The sequence below is a fragment of the Cotesia typhae genome, unplaced genomic scaffold, assembly GCF_013202065.1.
Source record: "Cotesia typhae breed Kobodo isofemale line unplaced genomic scaffold, CoteBio_Ctyphae contig_11, whole genome shotgun sequence".
NCBI lineage: Eukaryota > Metazoa > Arthropoda > Insecta > Hymenoptera > Braconidae > Cotesia > Cotesia typhae.
The window spans coordinates 913408-931729 of record NW_027423711.1 but is presented as its reverse complement, the minus strand read 5'-3'; the positions used below and the strand labels follow the sequence as shown (position 1 = coordinate 931729).

Here is an 18322-nt window from a genome sequence, read left to right as displayed (position 1 = left end):
GAAGCTATTTTAAGATAATTCCATAAAAATAATTATTTCTCATATTTTTGCTGATTCTGAAAGCAATAAAAAAATAAATAAATAAAAAAAAAAAAAAATCGCCGTTTGGCCATATTTGAGATAAAATAATTTTTTTAATTTTCAAAATCACGAAATAAATTTAAAATATCATCAAAAGTAGACGAATGATAGCTTAAATTGTGTAAAATTTGAGATAAAATTAACTGGTTTAAGCTATTTTTACAATTGAAATAGTATATTACACACCTAGGGAAATAAAGTAAGAAATAAAGACGTCGCCTCGGCCAACAATTACATGTGATCTGAGACTTTTCTTATTTTACTGGCCTAGGTATGTAATATACTATTTTAACAAATTAATTACAATAAAAATTGCTTCTAAAAATTTTCACTAATTAAGTAATTTTTATTAATTTTCACATGTGGAATTCTTTGATTTAATTTTTTTATAATAATTGCATTATTATAAAATTTTAAAATAATTTTTAATGTCTGCCAATTTCAGTGTCATAAATAAAGACTTAAAATATGTGAACGTGGGTGAAAATTACTTAAGGACTGCCCTGTTAAATTTCCCTAAGACAAGGATTTCATTATGTCCATGCGCGCGCGCGCGCGTATATGTTTGTATGTGTGCGTGTAAAACTCTTATAACTTTTGAACGGTTAAACCGATTTGAACGAACTTGGCGGCGTTCAAAAGGACTTCACCAAACTTAGGTTTTCTATACCATTTCAACCAATTCAAAACAGTAAATTTTTAGAAATCTAAAAAATAAAAATTTTCAAAAACATGTTATTTTGAAATAACTTTTGAATAGCTGTAACGATCAATGCCAAAGTCTCATTGGATCTTAAAAACGAAAAACGACGTGGATTGTTGCAAAATCGGTTGATGCGTTGAAGAGAAATCGATGACGAAAAATTTCGAAAAAAGTTTTTTTTTTTCTACATAATGTCATTTAATTTAGCTGTCACTTGACAATTTTTTAATTTTCTTTGATAAAAAAATTACTTTTAAGAAATTGCATTTTTATTTTATTAAATTTCTACAAGTCTATTTTTTAAGTAATTTTTTTTTTTTTTGACAATTTATTTATTAAAGAACATTAAAAAAATCGTGGTGACAGCTAAATTTAATGTCATTTGTATATAACTGAAATTTTACGTCGAATCGTTTGGTAAGTAATAAATAATCTTTTTGTGATTAAATAACTGCGGCGAAAGCTGCAAATCCCATAAAAAAGATTGATTCATTGAAGATATCGCAATTAAAAATTTTCAAAAAATTATGTTCTCAACAACCACTAGAATTTAGAGCTCAAAGATAATTTTTCGAACGTTTTATACATAGCGAGAAGTTCTAGAGATGACCTGCAGGATCAACCGTTTCCCAGATTTTTTTTTCTACTGACTACTAATTATCGGAAGTGAACAGAATTCTGAAGATAAGAAAGACAATTGGATAAGAAGGAAAAGGGTTGCTCTAAAGAAACTTTAAAAATAGATACTGAGAAAATAAATCGATCGATATAAATGCTACTACTCCAGAACTTTTTATTTTAATCAATTATCGTAGTATAGAGAAATAACCGATTATAAATAAAGTGAAACTAATATTATTAAATTATGCAATCAAAAGTTGTTTGTTCATTGTTGAAAGTATGTAGATGCAGTTTATGAAAACGTAAAATAAAAGAAAATTGAACTGAAACTAATGAAAAATAATTATTTGAGATACAATCTTTGACTTTATAATCACAATTATTAATTTTTTAAGTGTTTCATTACTTTTAAATACTATTTATTTAACTGCCTACCAAAAACGCTTGGAGTTCTGAAGAAAATTCATTATTTTCAAAGTAAGCATTTTTTATTTTAAATAGATTTTTGTATTTCGGATTTTTTTAAGAATTGTTATTAACTAGATTTAATAGTGCTTTGGTAGATATCTGATTAAACTTCCAAATTAATTACTCAGTAAGTTTGAATGTATTCAACTAAAATAATTTTACGCTGAAAAAATAACGTTTGAGCTTCATACACAATAAAAATTAAAATTTCATTGAAAGATTTTCAATAATAATTTTTAAAAAATTGGAACTGAATTGCATAATTAGCACGATTGTTCTATTTTTTTTATCTTTGTGTTTACATTAAATAGAATTTGAATTTTAACAGTGATTTCTATTTTATAACGACACCAACCTATACTGTGAGAGATATAGCATGGCAATGATAAAAGATTTTGGTTTTCATCACATAATTTTCTCTATTATTTATCAGTTTTTGAGTGACTTATACACACCTAATATTTTTACTTATTGCCTTAAAATTTTACTGATTCGCTGTATTATGAAAATATTACTTTTTTTTTTTTAACATTTTTATGATTACATTCATTTCATGATAACGCATTGTGATAAAAAAAAAATATATACATATATCTGTTTTGTTAATTTCTTGATAATTATTCCGCAATTTAATGAAAAATTATACCTTGCATTAACCTAGAATGATATTCAATAAACAATGACATCAAAATCTCAAAAATATAAATATTATAGTTATTTAATAAGTAATTAAAATCAAATAAAACATAAACGATAGTTAACAATGAGTTAACAATGAGTCATATATATGAGAAATTATCTCGATTATTAAGTGGTTTACATGTCACTTCTTCACATTTAATAATGAATTTATAAAACATATTTGATTTTAAATAGATAGTTTATACATTTTTTTAAATATTATTAGCACAGTAGAATTCCGATTTACAATTATTTACTATGTAATATTATTATTTCATTTATACTAAATATATATTCATCACAGTGCTACGGACACAAAAATGTGTTCTGTTTTAAATATGCAAGTAATACATAAATATATAGTCCAATCTTGTTATGCTCATGTGTTACAAGACTTTTCTTCTTAATTTGATAAAATTAGCTGGGAAAAATTATCCTCAACAACAATTTGATGAAAATTTCGTGACCGAACCTCACCATAAAACTGACAATTCCAAAAAAAACTATTATACGAAGTGTACTATCACTTATCTTCTTAACCACATTATAACAAATGAACAACATTGAAGACATCAAATTCCGCAAATTTCTAAGATTTATTTTTAACAGTCCTAAATGAAACATAAAAAAATCGGACTATATATGTATATATATATTTATATATACATGTATGCATAAATATAACTATGTTTAATTTTATAAAGGGAATTTCTTTATGTAGATATCACGTGAGCTGGCTATAAATATATATATTTTTTTTTTCTAATTTTTTTTTCACCGAAAATATAAACATTTAAAAATATTGTAATTTTATTTCATTTATTATTCAATGTCTAATGTACAATACTGAATAAAAACGAAAAATACCAAGCTCATTATGTGAATTATATATAATATATGATGTACATTTTTTGAAATTCTCTAATTTTTTTATCACTTACATTTTTTTTTTCTTCATCGCAGAATATCCCTTTATCCCTCATATTATTTTATAAATTTATTTTTATAGCAGTAAATCACATAAAATAAAGAAAAAGAATTTAAATATAATAGTATTAGTTAAATAAACAAATCTAGTTGTTTAAATTATTTCGAAAATTTCATTGTGATTAATTTAATTTACAATACCTAATCACTCTTTTTTGTAAATAATTAAAAAGAAAAAAATTAATAGTAAATTTAAAAATTATGTTTTTACAAATCATTTTACTTTTAGGAAGCTTTTAAAAAATTTTTTCTTTTTCAAAATATTTTCTCATTAAACTTCCACACTTACAGAAGGACAAAATGAAAGGGATGATCGGAAACAAATCCACGAAGATAACCACGAAGCTCAGCATCTTGGTGAAAATTTTGGATTTGTTGGACCGTGAATATAACTTTTCAATTCTTTCGGTGGCTCTGAAGCAAAGTCAGATGCCGTATCGACATCGGCTTTATGACAAATAATTATTCTTATATCTGTATGAAGATAAATTCGACCAGATTTTCCTGACATGAATCTATGTAAAGAAAAGATTTAATCAATTGTCTTTTTTAACAATCCATTTTCAACTATATAACAATTAATATTCACCTCAAATGTATGAGGTAGCGTAGAGTTTTATCTCGCAATGTCCTTTGACGTAGAAAAGTATGAGATCGGGGTGGCATGTCTGATAAATCATATAAAACAACAAACATTTTGACTACTGTGCCCAAAGGATTTAAAAGAGTTACTTGAATTGTACCACTTCTCGGTACTTGATAACCTTTTTTCCCTAAATTAATGTGAGCCTAAAAAAAAATAAATAAATATAAACTTACAAAATTAATAAAATTACTTATTAAATTAAAAAATAAACTTACAAGATAAGGAGTAGAAACTTTATCATTGTCACCAAGTGTATAAAAGAACACTGTCACCGGAAGTTTACGATGCTTGGGACAAAAGATACCACTCGCTCCTATTTCAGCAGTGAATCCATGAACAGTTGAGACTGGCTCTAACCTTCCATTTAATGCTGATTCTTCAAAATTACCAAGTAAAGAATAACTTTGAGGTCTACTTCGGGAAAATGATCGTTTTGGAGTTTCATCACTTTCTGAAAATTGTTTTTCTTCTAGTGATACTGAGCCTGGGCTTGGTGGTGTATTCAACTCAAAAAGAGCACTGTAAAATGAAAAAAATTTTTATAAAGTACATATTAACATATTATTACAAATATAGATGTCTTAGAAATACCTTCGCTTTGATGAAACTGAATTAAGCGTACTATCGTAATCAAAACAACAACTGCCTCTTCTAAGCGGAGCTGGGCTGGATGTAAGTGGTAAACCTGTTCTGCAGTGAAATACCATTGAAGCAGCATTTTCCAAAGATCTTCTGAAGCACTCTTGCTCAATTGTTGAAGGAACATTTTTATCATTAACTTCATCTTCAAAGCTGCTACGAGATTCATCGTGAAATTTTTTGTTTAATTGACCGTTTTCACTAATTTTATCTTCGTTTTCGTAGTGATTTTTAGTACTGTGATTAACGGACGATACAAAGCGATTTTTAGTTAGAATTTTATGATCATTCAAGTCATCAACTTTGGATCCATTTTCGATTTTGCAACAAATTGAATTTTCTTGTGTTTTATTCGTTGTTCCATTGATAAATTCTTCACATGAAGATCCTACTTGGTTAATACTCGTTGAATAATTAGTAAAATCAATTTTTCTTTTAACTTTGTAAGTATTAATGAAATTAATTTTTTGCCTATCATAATCAGTGGGCGAACTTAAAGAATTATTCTTTGGATTCGAAAGATCTTTTGTTAATGTTTCTCTTCTTTCTTGTTCTTTTTTAAAAAATAATTTTAAACGATTAAGTTTTTTATTTAGCATTGACGGTACTAGTGAATCAACATCTTCACCTGGCAGTGCGGCTTGTATATTACAATGTATATCATCACTAGTATCATTTGATAAAACAATACGAGAATTAGTGCCATTAGAAATATCTATTAATCCTTTACGATCGCGGCTAGTACGTAAAATAGCTCCTAGTAATACATCCGCTTTATTACAAGATTTATGACAACTATCCGCTGATGATAAATTTTTGTACGATTGCAAAATACAATTTCCTACGGAATCGGTCGATTGTGAATTTTCGCAATGAGAATAACTTGTATGACTTGTAGAAGATACATTTTTGATTGGTGTTTTTTCTAAAATATTACAATCTACTAATTTTTCCACACGTTCACGTTTCCTAAGTGTCTTGACTTGAATGCATCGTCGATTAGTCGGTGTTCGGGTTCTTAAAACAGCTAAAACTTCATCAAATTCACGCTGGCTCAACTCCAAGTTACAATTCTTAAACTTGATCGCATTAGAATTACGCAATTGCTTTTGTTCTTGATTTTCATCTTTAAAACCATTCGTTGTGGACTTGTTTCCATCTTCTAATATATGGCTACTATTAGATGCACCACCGAGTACTCTACCAGGCACTTTACTTATCCAATCAAGAATTCCATTTTCTTCTTTTCGTACTTTATTATTTATTTCTTTAGGAAATGTTAATTTGGACATTAAATGACTTAAATCTTTATTGCCGTGACTACTATTTATTGGACTTTGCATTGATTTTTCTTCCAAATTATCTAATATCTTTTCATTCGGTGATTTATCAGTATTTGAATTGCTATTATTGTTATTAATACTATTACTACTATTATTACTGCTGCTACAACAATTGCTATTACTACTGCTATTACTACTACTACTACAACTACTGCTACTACTGCTACTACTACTACAACTACTACTGCTACTACTACTACTACTACTACTACTACTATTAGTACTACTACTACTGCTACTACTGCTACTACTACCGGTGTTGTTGTTTATGTTGTTATCACTGCTATTATTATTATTATTATTATTATTATTATTATTATTATTATTATTATTATTATTATTATTATTATTATTATTATTATTATTATTATTATTATTATTATTATTATTATTATTATTATTATTATTACAAAGGGATGATTTGAAAAATGTAGATGGGCCGCAGTTTGGTTCATAAAACGAAATATGTTCCGCTAAAGGATTTACAACGACATTTGTTTTAGTTGATACAGCCGATGGATGATCATTCTTTTCTTGTGAACTATCTGGTTTTGTCGCATCGAAATTAAGGATTCCAGACATTCCTAAGTCTCGTGATTCAACAAAAGGCACAAATGATTTAAATTTATTAGAGCCAATTGGAGCAGTGTTGTTTACATATGATTTCATTTCGGCGGCTAAAAGTTCTAAAGATGGTTTATATCGTTTTTCATCATAACATTCTGACGCTTCAAGAGTAAGTTTTACTTGAGTTTTAAAACAACGTTCAAATGTGCTTGTACTTGCATAACTTCGAGTATTAAATTTTTCTACGTCAGCTGACTGTTTTGTATCAGCAAAACTCGTTTCAGCATCTCTAAATACATTAGACGAGTTAGTTTCAATAACTGACATTAATGGGACATTGTTAAATATAGAAGATGAACTAGCGTCAGGTGGACCACATGGTAAAGATCTACGACGTTTTCTTTCTCCATTTGGCTTAATGCACGGTGAAGGTGGGCATCCGTCTTCATCTTCACAATTACAATGATGTTTTCCTGACTTATCACATGGCGTTTGTAATCTATCGTCAACTAGAGATGGTAAAACAAGGCCCACATCCAAACGAGATGATACAACGCTTTTTGTTGGAGTAACTGCTCTGGCACCATTTTCTTCTTCTTGCAAATCTAAACTTTGATGAATGGGGCAAATAAATGTGGGTACATCTTTGATTCGTGGTAAAGCCCAAACTGTAACGTTTACAGAATTACCATCACCAATTGCTACTAATGGAAATGTGTGTTCTATTGGCGTTTCTCGAAAATTTCTGAGATTGTCAGCATTATGTGGTATAATTCTCGTCGCCACGTAGGCAGGTTTAGTACCATTGCTACGTGACCACCAAGCTGCTACTTGACTAAAGTGTAAACGAGATCGAACTGCTTGATATAAAGCTAGTGGATTCATCATCTCCGAGCTCCTGAAAAAATTAATTTGATTTAGCATAGAGAAATAAAAATTTATTTAGTTTCACTCTTGATCATTCGCTTGAAAAACACGATGCTCATTTTTTTACAATTTAACGTTTTCCCTATTATTTTAAAATCAACATAATCTTTAAAAAATATAAATACCTCACAAAATAATTAATATTAATTATTGAACATAACAATAATTACTATTAATAAAATTTACTTTCAAGGATAAGAGAAATTCTACATAGAAAATTGAGAACATCAGGTTCTATTTAAATCGGCGGCATAATTTTCACCAGGTAAATGACTGAAGACGAAAAAATGATGCTTCAATTATAAAAAATTTTGTATAAGGTATTAAAATTGTACTTGTCATTACTCTTTAGCCAATAAAAAATTGCACCTTCCAGTCATTTAATAGATCAGAATAATCATATTATAGCAAGGATTTAATTGTTTTGTTTTTTATTTTCTTCAAATATACTGATAAGGTAATAAGATAAAATAAAATTGAAATTAGTGACTTGACTAATTCTGAGGTAGCTGATTAGTTAAGCTAATTCAGTTGATTGCTAATTAACCTAATTAACGTAGACAATCAGCTAAATTGTAGACCTCTACTTATAGTTTAAAAATTTTTGTATGTATTAGGTCAGCCCTTATTAAACAAAATGATTAAAAATTATTAAAAATTATTTGATTTTGAATCACCTTGAATACTTTCTAATCCTTCGAACAATTGAAAATGTTATCTCTTGTAGGCGTTTAACATGTGAAATTATTTTTTATAATTCTTAGCTAAATGAAAAGAAATCTTGTAATTACGAAATGTTGCAATACTTTATCCTTTGTTTCTTGCATAATTCTATTCATACTTTATTTTTTCAAAAATAAAAATAAATTTTTTTGTATTATCAATATGTATAAAACCGATTGGCGTTTAAATTAATAAATAAATCAATAAAAAATATGGGAGTTTCTGTAAAATTATACAGCAATACTAATAAGTTCAAGCATATTATACATACTTGCTAGGAAGAACTCCAATGCGCCAATACTCGAGGAGTATTTCGGACGAATGTGGCCATTGCGAGATTAATGTGGATGATATTGAGGAAATTATATTATTACAAGACGCTTTCGCATGTCCACATGGACAATCGCTGCACATAAAAACTTCAATGCACAAATTGGCACCAATATCGACTCTGTCTGCTATTTCTTTGATTAACACAAGATATCTATTGCACTGAAAAAAAATAGACAAATAATTTTATTGCTCACATCAAGAAGTAATCAATTTTGTCACTTACCAAATAATTATCATTATCGCACACATGATTACTAGGAACTGTCTGTAATGGTACAGAGCAGTGCGGACCTTCTTTGTATCCACGTGAAGAGCCCTGAATTCTTCCTTCACACACTAAAACGCCGAGTGCTTGAACCACGCTCAAGACATTTCCGCGATTTCCACCAGGGCTGATATTCACCTTGCCCGAAGATAGATCCGTGACAGCTCCGAGGCAATGCATCTCTGAAACATGGCACCGAAAAGTTATTGTTTATGTATGTAATTTCAAGGTTAAAAACTTTTTAATACATTTTTGACCGAACAAAGTTTTCTCTCACGTTTTCTCAACTGGCTTGACCAATCTCAAAATTGAATAGTTTCTCAAATGCACCAGAAAAATTATTCAGTTTATTAAATAATTTATAAAATCTAATTTAGCAGATATTTGATAATTTTAATAATTTTTCTAATAAATAAATTACTGCATTAAAAAAATGGACATTTAGAAATTTTAATAAATTAAAAATGCAATTTTTTTAAAATAATTTTTCGGAATAAATTTTTTTGTTAAATAAAATTAAAAAATGGTCAAGAGAAACTAGCTTTAATATCATAAATAATTTATATTAAAATTTTACTGAAAATTCTTTAGATAATTTTCTATCGACACAATAATTCAAAACATAACTGTTATAACCTTTTTTTTTTTTTAAGGAACACTTAAGACATAAATCTTACTGTACAGTAATAAATACTGTTACAGTAATAAACAAGCTATTTCGATTATTTTCAAAGTATCAACGCATGCGCGTATGTATTTAATCATTGAAGATTTTTTGAACGCATTGACCGAGTAAAATTAGGTTCGCGGTATTTAAAGAAGTTTAGTTGAGTAAAGTTAATTTTGTTATTCTTAAAAATACACCTTTAGAATTTTTTCTCTCGTAATAGTTTTGAAGTATTGAATTGATTTATTATTATTATATCTTATTCGAAATAAAATTTGAAGGGGCTGGACACTAGATTAAAATTGGTTTATTTTTTTGAGTTATCATTAACGAAAAAATCAAAAAGTTATAATTTTTTCGTACCTGTCGTAAATTATTCATGCTGTGCTTTGAAAATCATATTAACTTTTTGTATTTGAAGCCTTTTCTAGTAAATTATAATCAGCTTAATCAATTTAATGATTTTGAATCATCGTTTATTGTCAATGTAAACGAAAAAAAAATAAATAATAATCTTCCAATTTTTTCAGCCGATTCGTAATCTAATTGACTGAACATAATAAATGTCTTAGTAGATTTCCGATAATCTATTCATTGATTTCTTCTTAAATAAAGTAGCTTTGTCGGAATCATTATTAATATCTTGAAATTATTGTTCATATAGTCAATTTATTTTTAGATTGATTTATATTTAAAGAAACGTAAAAAAAAAAATTGATTCAGTAAATTATAATGCATTTTAATAACTGAGACTTTTTAAGAGTATGTTTAGCATCTTTCAGCAGGTACTTTAATTAACTTTTAAAAATAGTCATACTGTTTCAATTCAAACTTTTATTTTAAATACTCCAAATTTAAGATTTATAATTTATTCCAATGAAAGTCGCAACTTTATTTTCTTCATTATATTCAATAGCTTATACGTCAACTTGATTTAAACTAAAGAATGTTGAACTATAGTTTTTTTAATGATGTTACTTTAAAGAATTTGATAATCTTAAAAATTGAACATAAAAATTCTTTAACCAAGAAATTTTTTCTAATTCAAGTAAATTTTACTTCACTGATAAAAAAATTGACTTGACTGAAGAGCCAAACTCTTGAACCAAGAATTTCATTTTGAAGAAAATGATTTTCTTGAATCAAAAAAAATAAATTCTTGAAACAAGAAAATTTTCTTAGACCAAGAATAATTTCTTAGCTCAAGAATTTATTCTCTTGACTCAAGAAAATCATTTTATTCAAAATGGAATTCTTGGTTCAAGAGTTTAGCTCTTGAGTCAAGCCAATTTTTTGATTAATGTTGATTTAAGAATTCTTTTGTTTGATTTAAGATGATTAAACTTTTCAAAATCTTGATATTGGTTCAATATTTTCTCTCTTTTATTAATTTTTTCATCAGAGTTTTTATAAAATTTGTATTTTCAAATGAATTTACTCTTAAAATTAATTGAAAAAATAGTCGTTTTTAAAATAAATTTTGAATTGTTACATATATTTACTCTTCATAAAATTTATGATACAACTTTTTAATTTAAAATAATCAAAAAACATATGATAAGAAAAAACAGTTTATTTTGGTCGGTCGAGGCCAAACATGGTTTTTTTGAAGATTAAATTTTTCTCATTTTAACAAACATCATTTGATACGTATATTTGAAATTATGGGTTTGGTAGACTTAAATTAATAAATACTCGTCTAAGGTCAACACGCTTGATAGCTTATGTATTTACCAACCTCATAGTAAATGCGTCATAACCCTAGATGTGTTTTTAAGCCTACCTAAATGCCTCACCACATGCATATTTATAGAAGATATCTATTATATTACACCAGAAATATATTTGTATTACAGAAAAATCTTTACGGAGTAAAATATAAAAAGGTTTTTATAATTGAATTTGACTATTTTTTTAAAATGTAAAATAGGAAAATAAAAACTTAAAATTTCCTTGATTTTCAGATTAAATTGTATTATCTATAGTTTAAAATTTCATCATTATAAACTTTTACAGATAAAGAATAATGATTTTTTGTTTAGAGCATTTTTAAAAATGATTATAATTCTGTCAGATGCTTTTCTATAACAAGTTTCAACAGAAAAATTATTTCATCCTTATCAACTACTATTCAATTTTATTATTAATATAACTTTTTTAAATTTGAGCTTTCTAGTAGCTTCTTAATTGGTGAATTTTTGTCGATTAGATCCGTATTTCATTGTTTTTTTTTTCTTTTTTAGCTGTCCGGCAATTTTTTATAAATTTTTGAAAATTCTAATGCAAGCGTAACTTTTTTATAATTTTTTTATGCACATCATGCAATTAAAATATTGAGTGTTTTTTTTTTAAATATTTTGTCAATGAGTTTGTTTCTTATTACTTGATGTTTCTGAAGAGAATAATTTTTAGTTTCATTTATATATTTAAACAATAAAAACATTGACAGTGAAATTTATATTCATTGAATCTTAGAATTAACAACCACGAGATTTTGATATTTTAATTTCTGACTAACATGATTAAATATTAAAAGCTATTAATTTTTTTGAAGATTCATTCGTTTTTTAAAATTCATTAATAGTTTAAAAAAAAAAATTCAATATTTTAACGTAAAAAAATTTTTAATAAAAATCATAATTAAAAAAATTGATATTATTTACCAAATTATTTTTACATGTATTTTTCAACATTCAATAGCTCCAAAACTAATTAAAACATTAATTATTAATGACACTGAAGTTGACAGATATAAAAATTTTTTTAGATATTCATAGAAATTGAATTATTACAAAAAAAATTAAATTAAAAAGTTTCATGTAAAAATTAATAAAAATTACAAGTGAAAATTTTTAGAAGCATTTTTTTATTGCAATTGATTTATTAAAAAAATTTTTAAAATTAACAGCTGACTGCTAACTTCAGTATTATAATTTTTAATTATTTTCATAATTTTTATTTTAAGTGCACTATATTATATATTAATTTAAAAGGAAAAAGTATAGTTGGCAATGTCTGTTGTTTAATTTTTTATTATGAAAAAAAATTAAAAACAAAGTGCATTGTCAACAGTATTCTGTGAGAACGAAATTCTTTTTTACTTATAAATTTATAAGTTATAAATTTTCAATTCAAAATAATCTTCAGAAGATGAAAGACTTGGCAACACTACTAAAGTAATGAACAAAGAAAAACATTCAAATATAATTCACAATAACTTGGCAGATAAATAATTGATATTGAAGTGTGTAGAGTGGTGTAATTCTAGATCAATTGTCCGTAGATTAATTGTTAATTTTGTTCATTGAAATATTAATTAGTTAATAATTAATATAAAATGAGCTTCAATATCATTTTTTAATTTACATTTATGCAATTAAAACTTTAGTAAGAAATCAAAAAATTGTGCGCAAAAATTTCTGTATTTATTTCTAACACAGTAATAATAAAATTCAATGCATTTGGTCACTCAAGGATACAATTGATTTCTTGATCAGACACTCCAATTTATTCTGACTTAAGAAGATAATTGAAGAAAAGTAAAATATTTTAATTAAAATAGTATTATTTTTTTATTAGATTGTTGTAAATTGATTTTTGGATTTTTTACCATATTATTTGTAACTATTTATAATCCGTGAAATAAAAACTTGAGCTTGAGAGCAAACGAACTACTGCTTGACAACACGAGTCAGTAAAATGGTGGGGACTAAGCTGGTTACCGAGGTCAGCTGAGTGTCGGTTATACATAACAGCTGAGACGAGCCCTCCAAGATGGTTGCTAAACAGCTGATCAGCTATTGGGAGCATGTGCAGTTTGTTGCTGGTAAACTTATCAACACCACTCAAAGTACAATACAACGTTAAGCTAAGAGTTAACAGTATGACTAAACTATAATACATGTTCGATTTTTTATGAACAAAGAAAAGGAACATATTATGATGAACAATTTTAATAATTGTACTGTAAAATTTTTTAATTTTATATGTTAATTGTTAATAGTACACTTTATTTAAGCTTATATTAATTAATTAACGATTTATTTATGTAATCAACCTTCATTATATGATTTATAATGAATATTGCGTTTCATTCCATTTTTAATATTTTACTGTTTATTTGATGAAAATTAACTTAGCAGATAGTTGATAATTTTAAGAATTTTTGTAACAAATAAATTATAGCAAAAAAAAGTTATAAAAAAATTGACATTTATAAATTTTAAAAAATTAAAAATGCAATTTTTTTTAAATAATTTTTTGGAAGAAATTTATTTGTTAAAAGAAAATTAAAATATTGTCAAGTGACAGCTAACTTTAATTTAATGTTTATTTTTTAGATTATAATACTTTAATATTTGGATACAAACCTGACAAAAATAATATTGTATTAAATATTATTTTATTTTTTAGCAAGTAACTTATTACAAAAGCAAGATTGATAAAAATTTGCGCTAATAATATTTAAAAATTTTCACATATACAAATTTTTTTAATATTTTTTTTTACAATAATTTATGCTTTAAAAAAATCTAAAAATTGTCAGTTATTTAATCGTTTCAGTATTATTAAATAATTAAGTTTTTAATTGTTACAGTGAATGGACGATTTTCAAAAGATAGTATTAGACTGTTATATTTAAATAATACGAAAAACATTTACATTCACAGTTTTATAAACTTCTGCTTGTGACTTTTTTTTCTAAATCTTTTTTATAAAAACTAATATATTGAAAAATTTCTGTTATAGTATCATACTTCAGTATCACTAAAAACATCAAAAGTTCAGTGATAATATTCAGATCAAACAAAGAAGTTTATTTTAAGAAAGAAATATTAACTTTAAGCCACACAAAAAAACGACGATTCTTTTTTTTAGTCTTTTTTTATCATGTTTTGTAAATCCTCCAAAAGTCAGCTCGATTAAACATTTTTTAAGAGTTATTTAAAAATTTTTACAATTCGCAAAACCATTTTGGAATAATTTTTAGATGTTTTTGTCGTTATTCTACCATTTTTTATATTCAAATATATAGATATACATTTTTAAAATCTTAAATTGATATTTTGAATTTTAGAGGCAGCTTGAGATTTAAAATACTGTTGAAAAAATTTCTATTTTTAGTTAATTTTATAAGGCCGTGATTTTAAAATTTAAAAATAAAAGTATCAGAAATTGTAAAACTTCAGAATTTGTTCGTAATGTTTGAAATAAAATGTTATAAATTTATAAAACACTTGATGAAATTTGAGACGTATTAAATTTCAACTTCTGAAGTAATAGAAAAAAAGTTTAAAAATTTATATTTGTATATAAAATTCTATCGATACTTTCAAGTATTAGCCATAAAAAAAATTCATTTGAAAGTTATAAATATTTTGAAAGTTAAAAATTCATTTGATATTTATAAATATCCTTAAGTTAAACACAGCAAAATAATCGAAAGCTAAGATAGAATATAAAAATAACCATAAACAGAGATCTAATTGTGACAAAGATAATATACAGTGCAATAATGATAGCTTAGCAGAACTCTACTGTAAACACATACTTTTTAACGTTAAATCTTATATATTCAAACATTAGAATCCTTTCTCTAGGAATATAAAATAAATAATACCAAACTCGCGTGATTCGCGTACATTTTTTATTATATCCCCTTCTCTCTGAATGCTTTCACTCAAACAGCGAAATATGTAAACAAAATTGATTCCCTGACTTAAAAAGTGATTACCTCAATTAATGTAAAAAAATATAGATTAAATTAATGTAGTAATGAAATTAAACAGCTTATAATCAATTGGAGTTAAGATTTGAAAGGTCGGTAGTTAAACTTTGATTGTAATAACTTGCGGACAAAGGAGAAAGGGAAAAAAGGAACTTTCAATAAAATCGAATAGAACGTAGTTATCTATATCTACATTATTATACAATACAAGTAAAGCCAACGAAACTATTTCGTATGTTGCATTGAAATAAGTTATAATAGCACAATCAGCTCTACTTAATAATACAGTTGTTTATACGTAACTAGTGACTATGAGAAATTGTCAACATTAAATTTGTTTCTACTGACTTTCGATTGAATTTTTTTTTACTTACTCACTTTTCAAATAATGATTCAAATTATTGTTATATAAATCGATAAGAATAAGAAAATATTATTGACTGATTTATATTTAATTTTTCTTATTGTAAAGGAATGAAAATTTTTTTAAATAATGTAATAGGTAACGTAAAAATACATTAATGACTATATGATTAATAGTCTTTCATTAACTCCCGGATTTAAATTTATAAATATAAATCATGAAATGCGGAAGTGCGTCATTATGTAAATAATAAAAATAAAAGGATAGTTTAATTATTATATCTTAATTGTAATATATATCCGTACATATTCGTTTATTTGTATATATGAAGAGAAAGAAAAAAATACTAGTTCTCTAGTTTCTAGTTTCATCATTTAACATTACACAATCTTCTATTAAATAAACCAACTGTCATTTATCATTATTAAATTGAAGAGGAAAAAATGACATTAATGACATTAAAGTTAGCTGTCACTTGACAATTTTTTAATTTTATTTGACAAATAAATTTGTTCCAAAAAATTATTTTTAAAAAATTGCATTTGTAGTTTTTTTAAATTTCTAAATGTCGATTTTTTTTTGCCATAATTCATTTGTAACAAAAAATTTTAAAATTATCAACTATCTTCTAAGTTAATTTTTATATGACATTAAATTTAGCTGTCACTTCACAATTGTTTTAATTTTTTTTTTTAAATAAATTATAGCAAAAAAAAATTATTAAAAAAATTTTAATAAATTAAAAATGAAATTTATTAAAAATATTTTTTTAGAATAAATTTTTTTGTTAAAGAAAATTAAAAATACAATTTTTTTAAAATAATTTTTTAGAACAAATTTTTTGTTAAAGAAAATTAAAAAACTGTCAAGTGACAGCTAATTTAATATCATCATTAATTTAAAAATAAAATTTTAACCAAAATTATATACCTTACATATATTCAACTGTGCAACTGCGTGTTCGTCAATGTGTACAAATAGAGTAAGGAAATTCATATTCACATACTGGTGGATTGCTGATTCTTTGATAAATGTAGGTCAAGTCAGTTATTTATTTGTACGCTAGATATGTATGCTCCAGTCTATGATTTATGTAATTATATTTACAATTGAGTGAAAAGAAAATTTTTAAAACTGATTGACAGTATTCTTCGACTGAGCTTAGTTATGTTTTTGATGAGATGATAGTAATCGCACAAAATAATATTCAATAACGAACCTACGGAGATTAGTACGAATGTAAAAAATATCCCAATGAATAAAAGAGAGCTTGTAGGAAGAAACCATTGACGCAATTTAAATAGGCTACAGTGGCAATACGTATACACATTGGTTTTATGTTGCATTACACAAGCTTATATGAATTGTGTTGAGTGTACCAGAAGGTGCGCATGACGCTTTAAAATCTACAAGCATGAGCATGTTTTGTCCTTGATTGCAACATGTATTTCTTGTAAACTTGACCATTATGTTGATTAAATATACTGTAGTTAAAATAAAATAACTATTTATTACTTCAAACAGATACTGTTAAAGAATTTATAAACTTTCAATAATCACTGATTAACAAGAGCTTGTCAATATGGTGTCGTACTTTCAGATTTTTTTATGTAACATTATTTATTATGCCACTTCAATCGATTATTGATAACTTATTCTTCAACTAGTTTATTTATTTATTTATATAATTGTTATTAAGTTATGATTAACAAGTAAATAAAATTTTAATCTTACCGATTGAAAAAACCAATCAAAAAAGTTAGATCCAAAGACCTCGGAGTCAATTTTATGGGTCAAATAATTTTACTATAATTCATTATCATGTAGAATGTTATATTTGTTGTGAGCACAAGAGATTTAATGTTCCCGAATAGTTTAATGTTTAATCTTGACAATCAATTAAGAACGCTGATTTATAACAAAAAAAACTACTCCATGAAGAGACGAGAAAAATGGTGAGACAAAGCCCGAAATCAACTACATACAATCACATCACCAGTCTGTTGCCAACTGAGTTAAGAACTTTGACAGTTCTGTACATCAATAAACACGTCATACCAACATAATAAAGTTGAATATTCCAGAAACCACTAGCTGTTTAAATTAATTTATTTTTCAAGTTTTATTTATGACAACAAAGTTAGCCGACATCTAAAAATTTTAAGAATTTCTTTTATTGAAAAAATTATTACAAAAAAATAAAAAAAAAAAAAAAAAATTGCACATTTAAAAAACTTCAAAAATGCAAGTGCAATTTTTTAAAAATATTTTTGTTTCAATTTAATTATTAAAAAAATTTAGAACGCCGGCTAACTTTAATGACATGTTTTATTTATCACTTTTCAAAATTTAATAATTATTTTCTAGACAAAATTTCCAATATTTTACTAAGGGCCAGTTTTTCAACCCGGGGTTTTGATTAAACCAAAGTTTAAAGTTGTACCAACATAGAAAAATGTATGAAGTGACGTTATTACTTGATGATCACTCTGAACGTGTATATTAAAATTTTATTTCTACCTACGTTCATGTTTGTTTTCAATAATATAACCTTGTGTACTATTACCAGACAGATAAAT

The 18322-nt window shown here is 25.5% G+C and overlaps 1 protein-coding gene across 3 annotated transcripts; it reads right to left on the bottom strand.

The window, feature by feature from the left end:
* Positions 1–2124: 2124 nt before the first annotated feature.
* Atos (atos homolog atossa) lies at positions 2125–17740 on the bottom strand. 3 transcript variants are annotated; one of them, XM_074245515.1, is made up of 7 exons: positions 17478–17740; positions 8943–9166; positions 8658–8878; positions 4779–7634; positions 4403–4706; positions 4131–4330; positions 2125–4056 (listed from the first exon to the last, which is right to left on the bottom strand). In XM_074245515.1, the coding sequence occupies exons 2-7, from the start codon at positions 9162–9164 to the stop codon at positions 3888–3890; spliced, it is 3972 nt and encodes a 1323-aa protein (XP_074101616.1). In that variant the 5' UTR covers positions 9165–9166; positions 17478–17740; the 3' UTR covers positions 2125–3887. The 3 variants fall into 3 exon arrangements, with proteins under 3 accessions (XP_074101616.1, XP_074101625.1, XP_074101629.1); XM_074245524.1 differs by lacking the exon at positions 17478–17740 and adding an exon at positions 16674–16962; XM_074245528.1 differs by lacking the exon at positions 17478–17740 and adding an exon at positions 13262–13586.
* Positions 17741–18322: the final 582 nt, after the last annotated feature.

Bases quoted from the DNA above. Each gene is read 5' to 3' on its own strand.
- Atos (XM_074245515.1), bottom strand. From the start codon at position 9,164: ATGCATTGCCTCGGAGCTGTCACGGATCTATCTTCGGGCAAGGTGAAT. The intron at 4,707-4,778 runs GTATTTCTAAGA...TTCATTTTACAG, and splicing joins TCAGTTTCATCAAAGCGAAG to TGCTCTTTTTGAGTTGAATA. The intron at 4,057-4,130 runs GTGAATATTAAT...TTCTTTACATAG, and splicing joins CGCTACCTCATACATTTGAG to ATTCATGTCAGGAAAATCTG.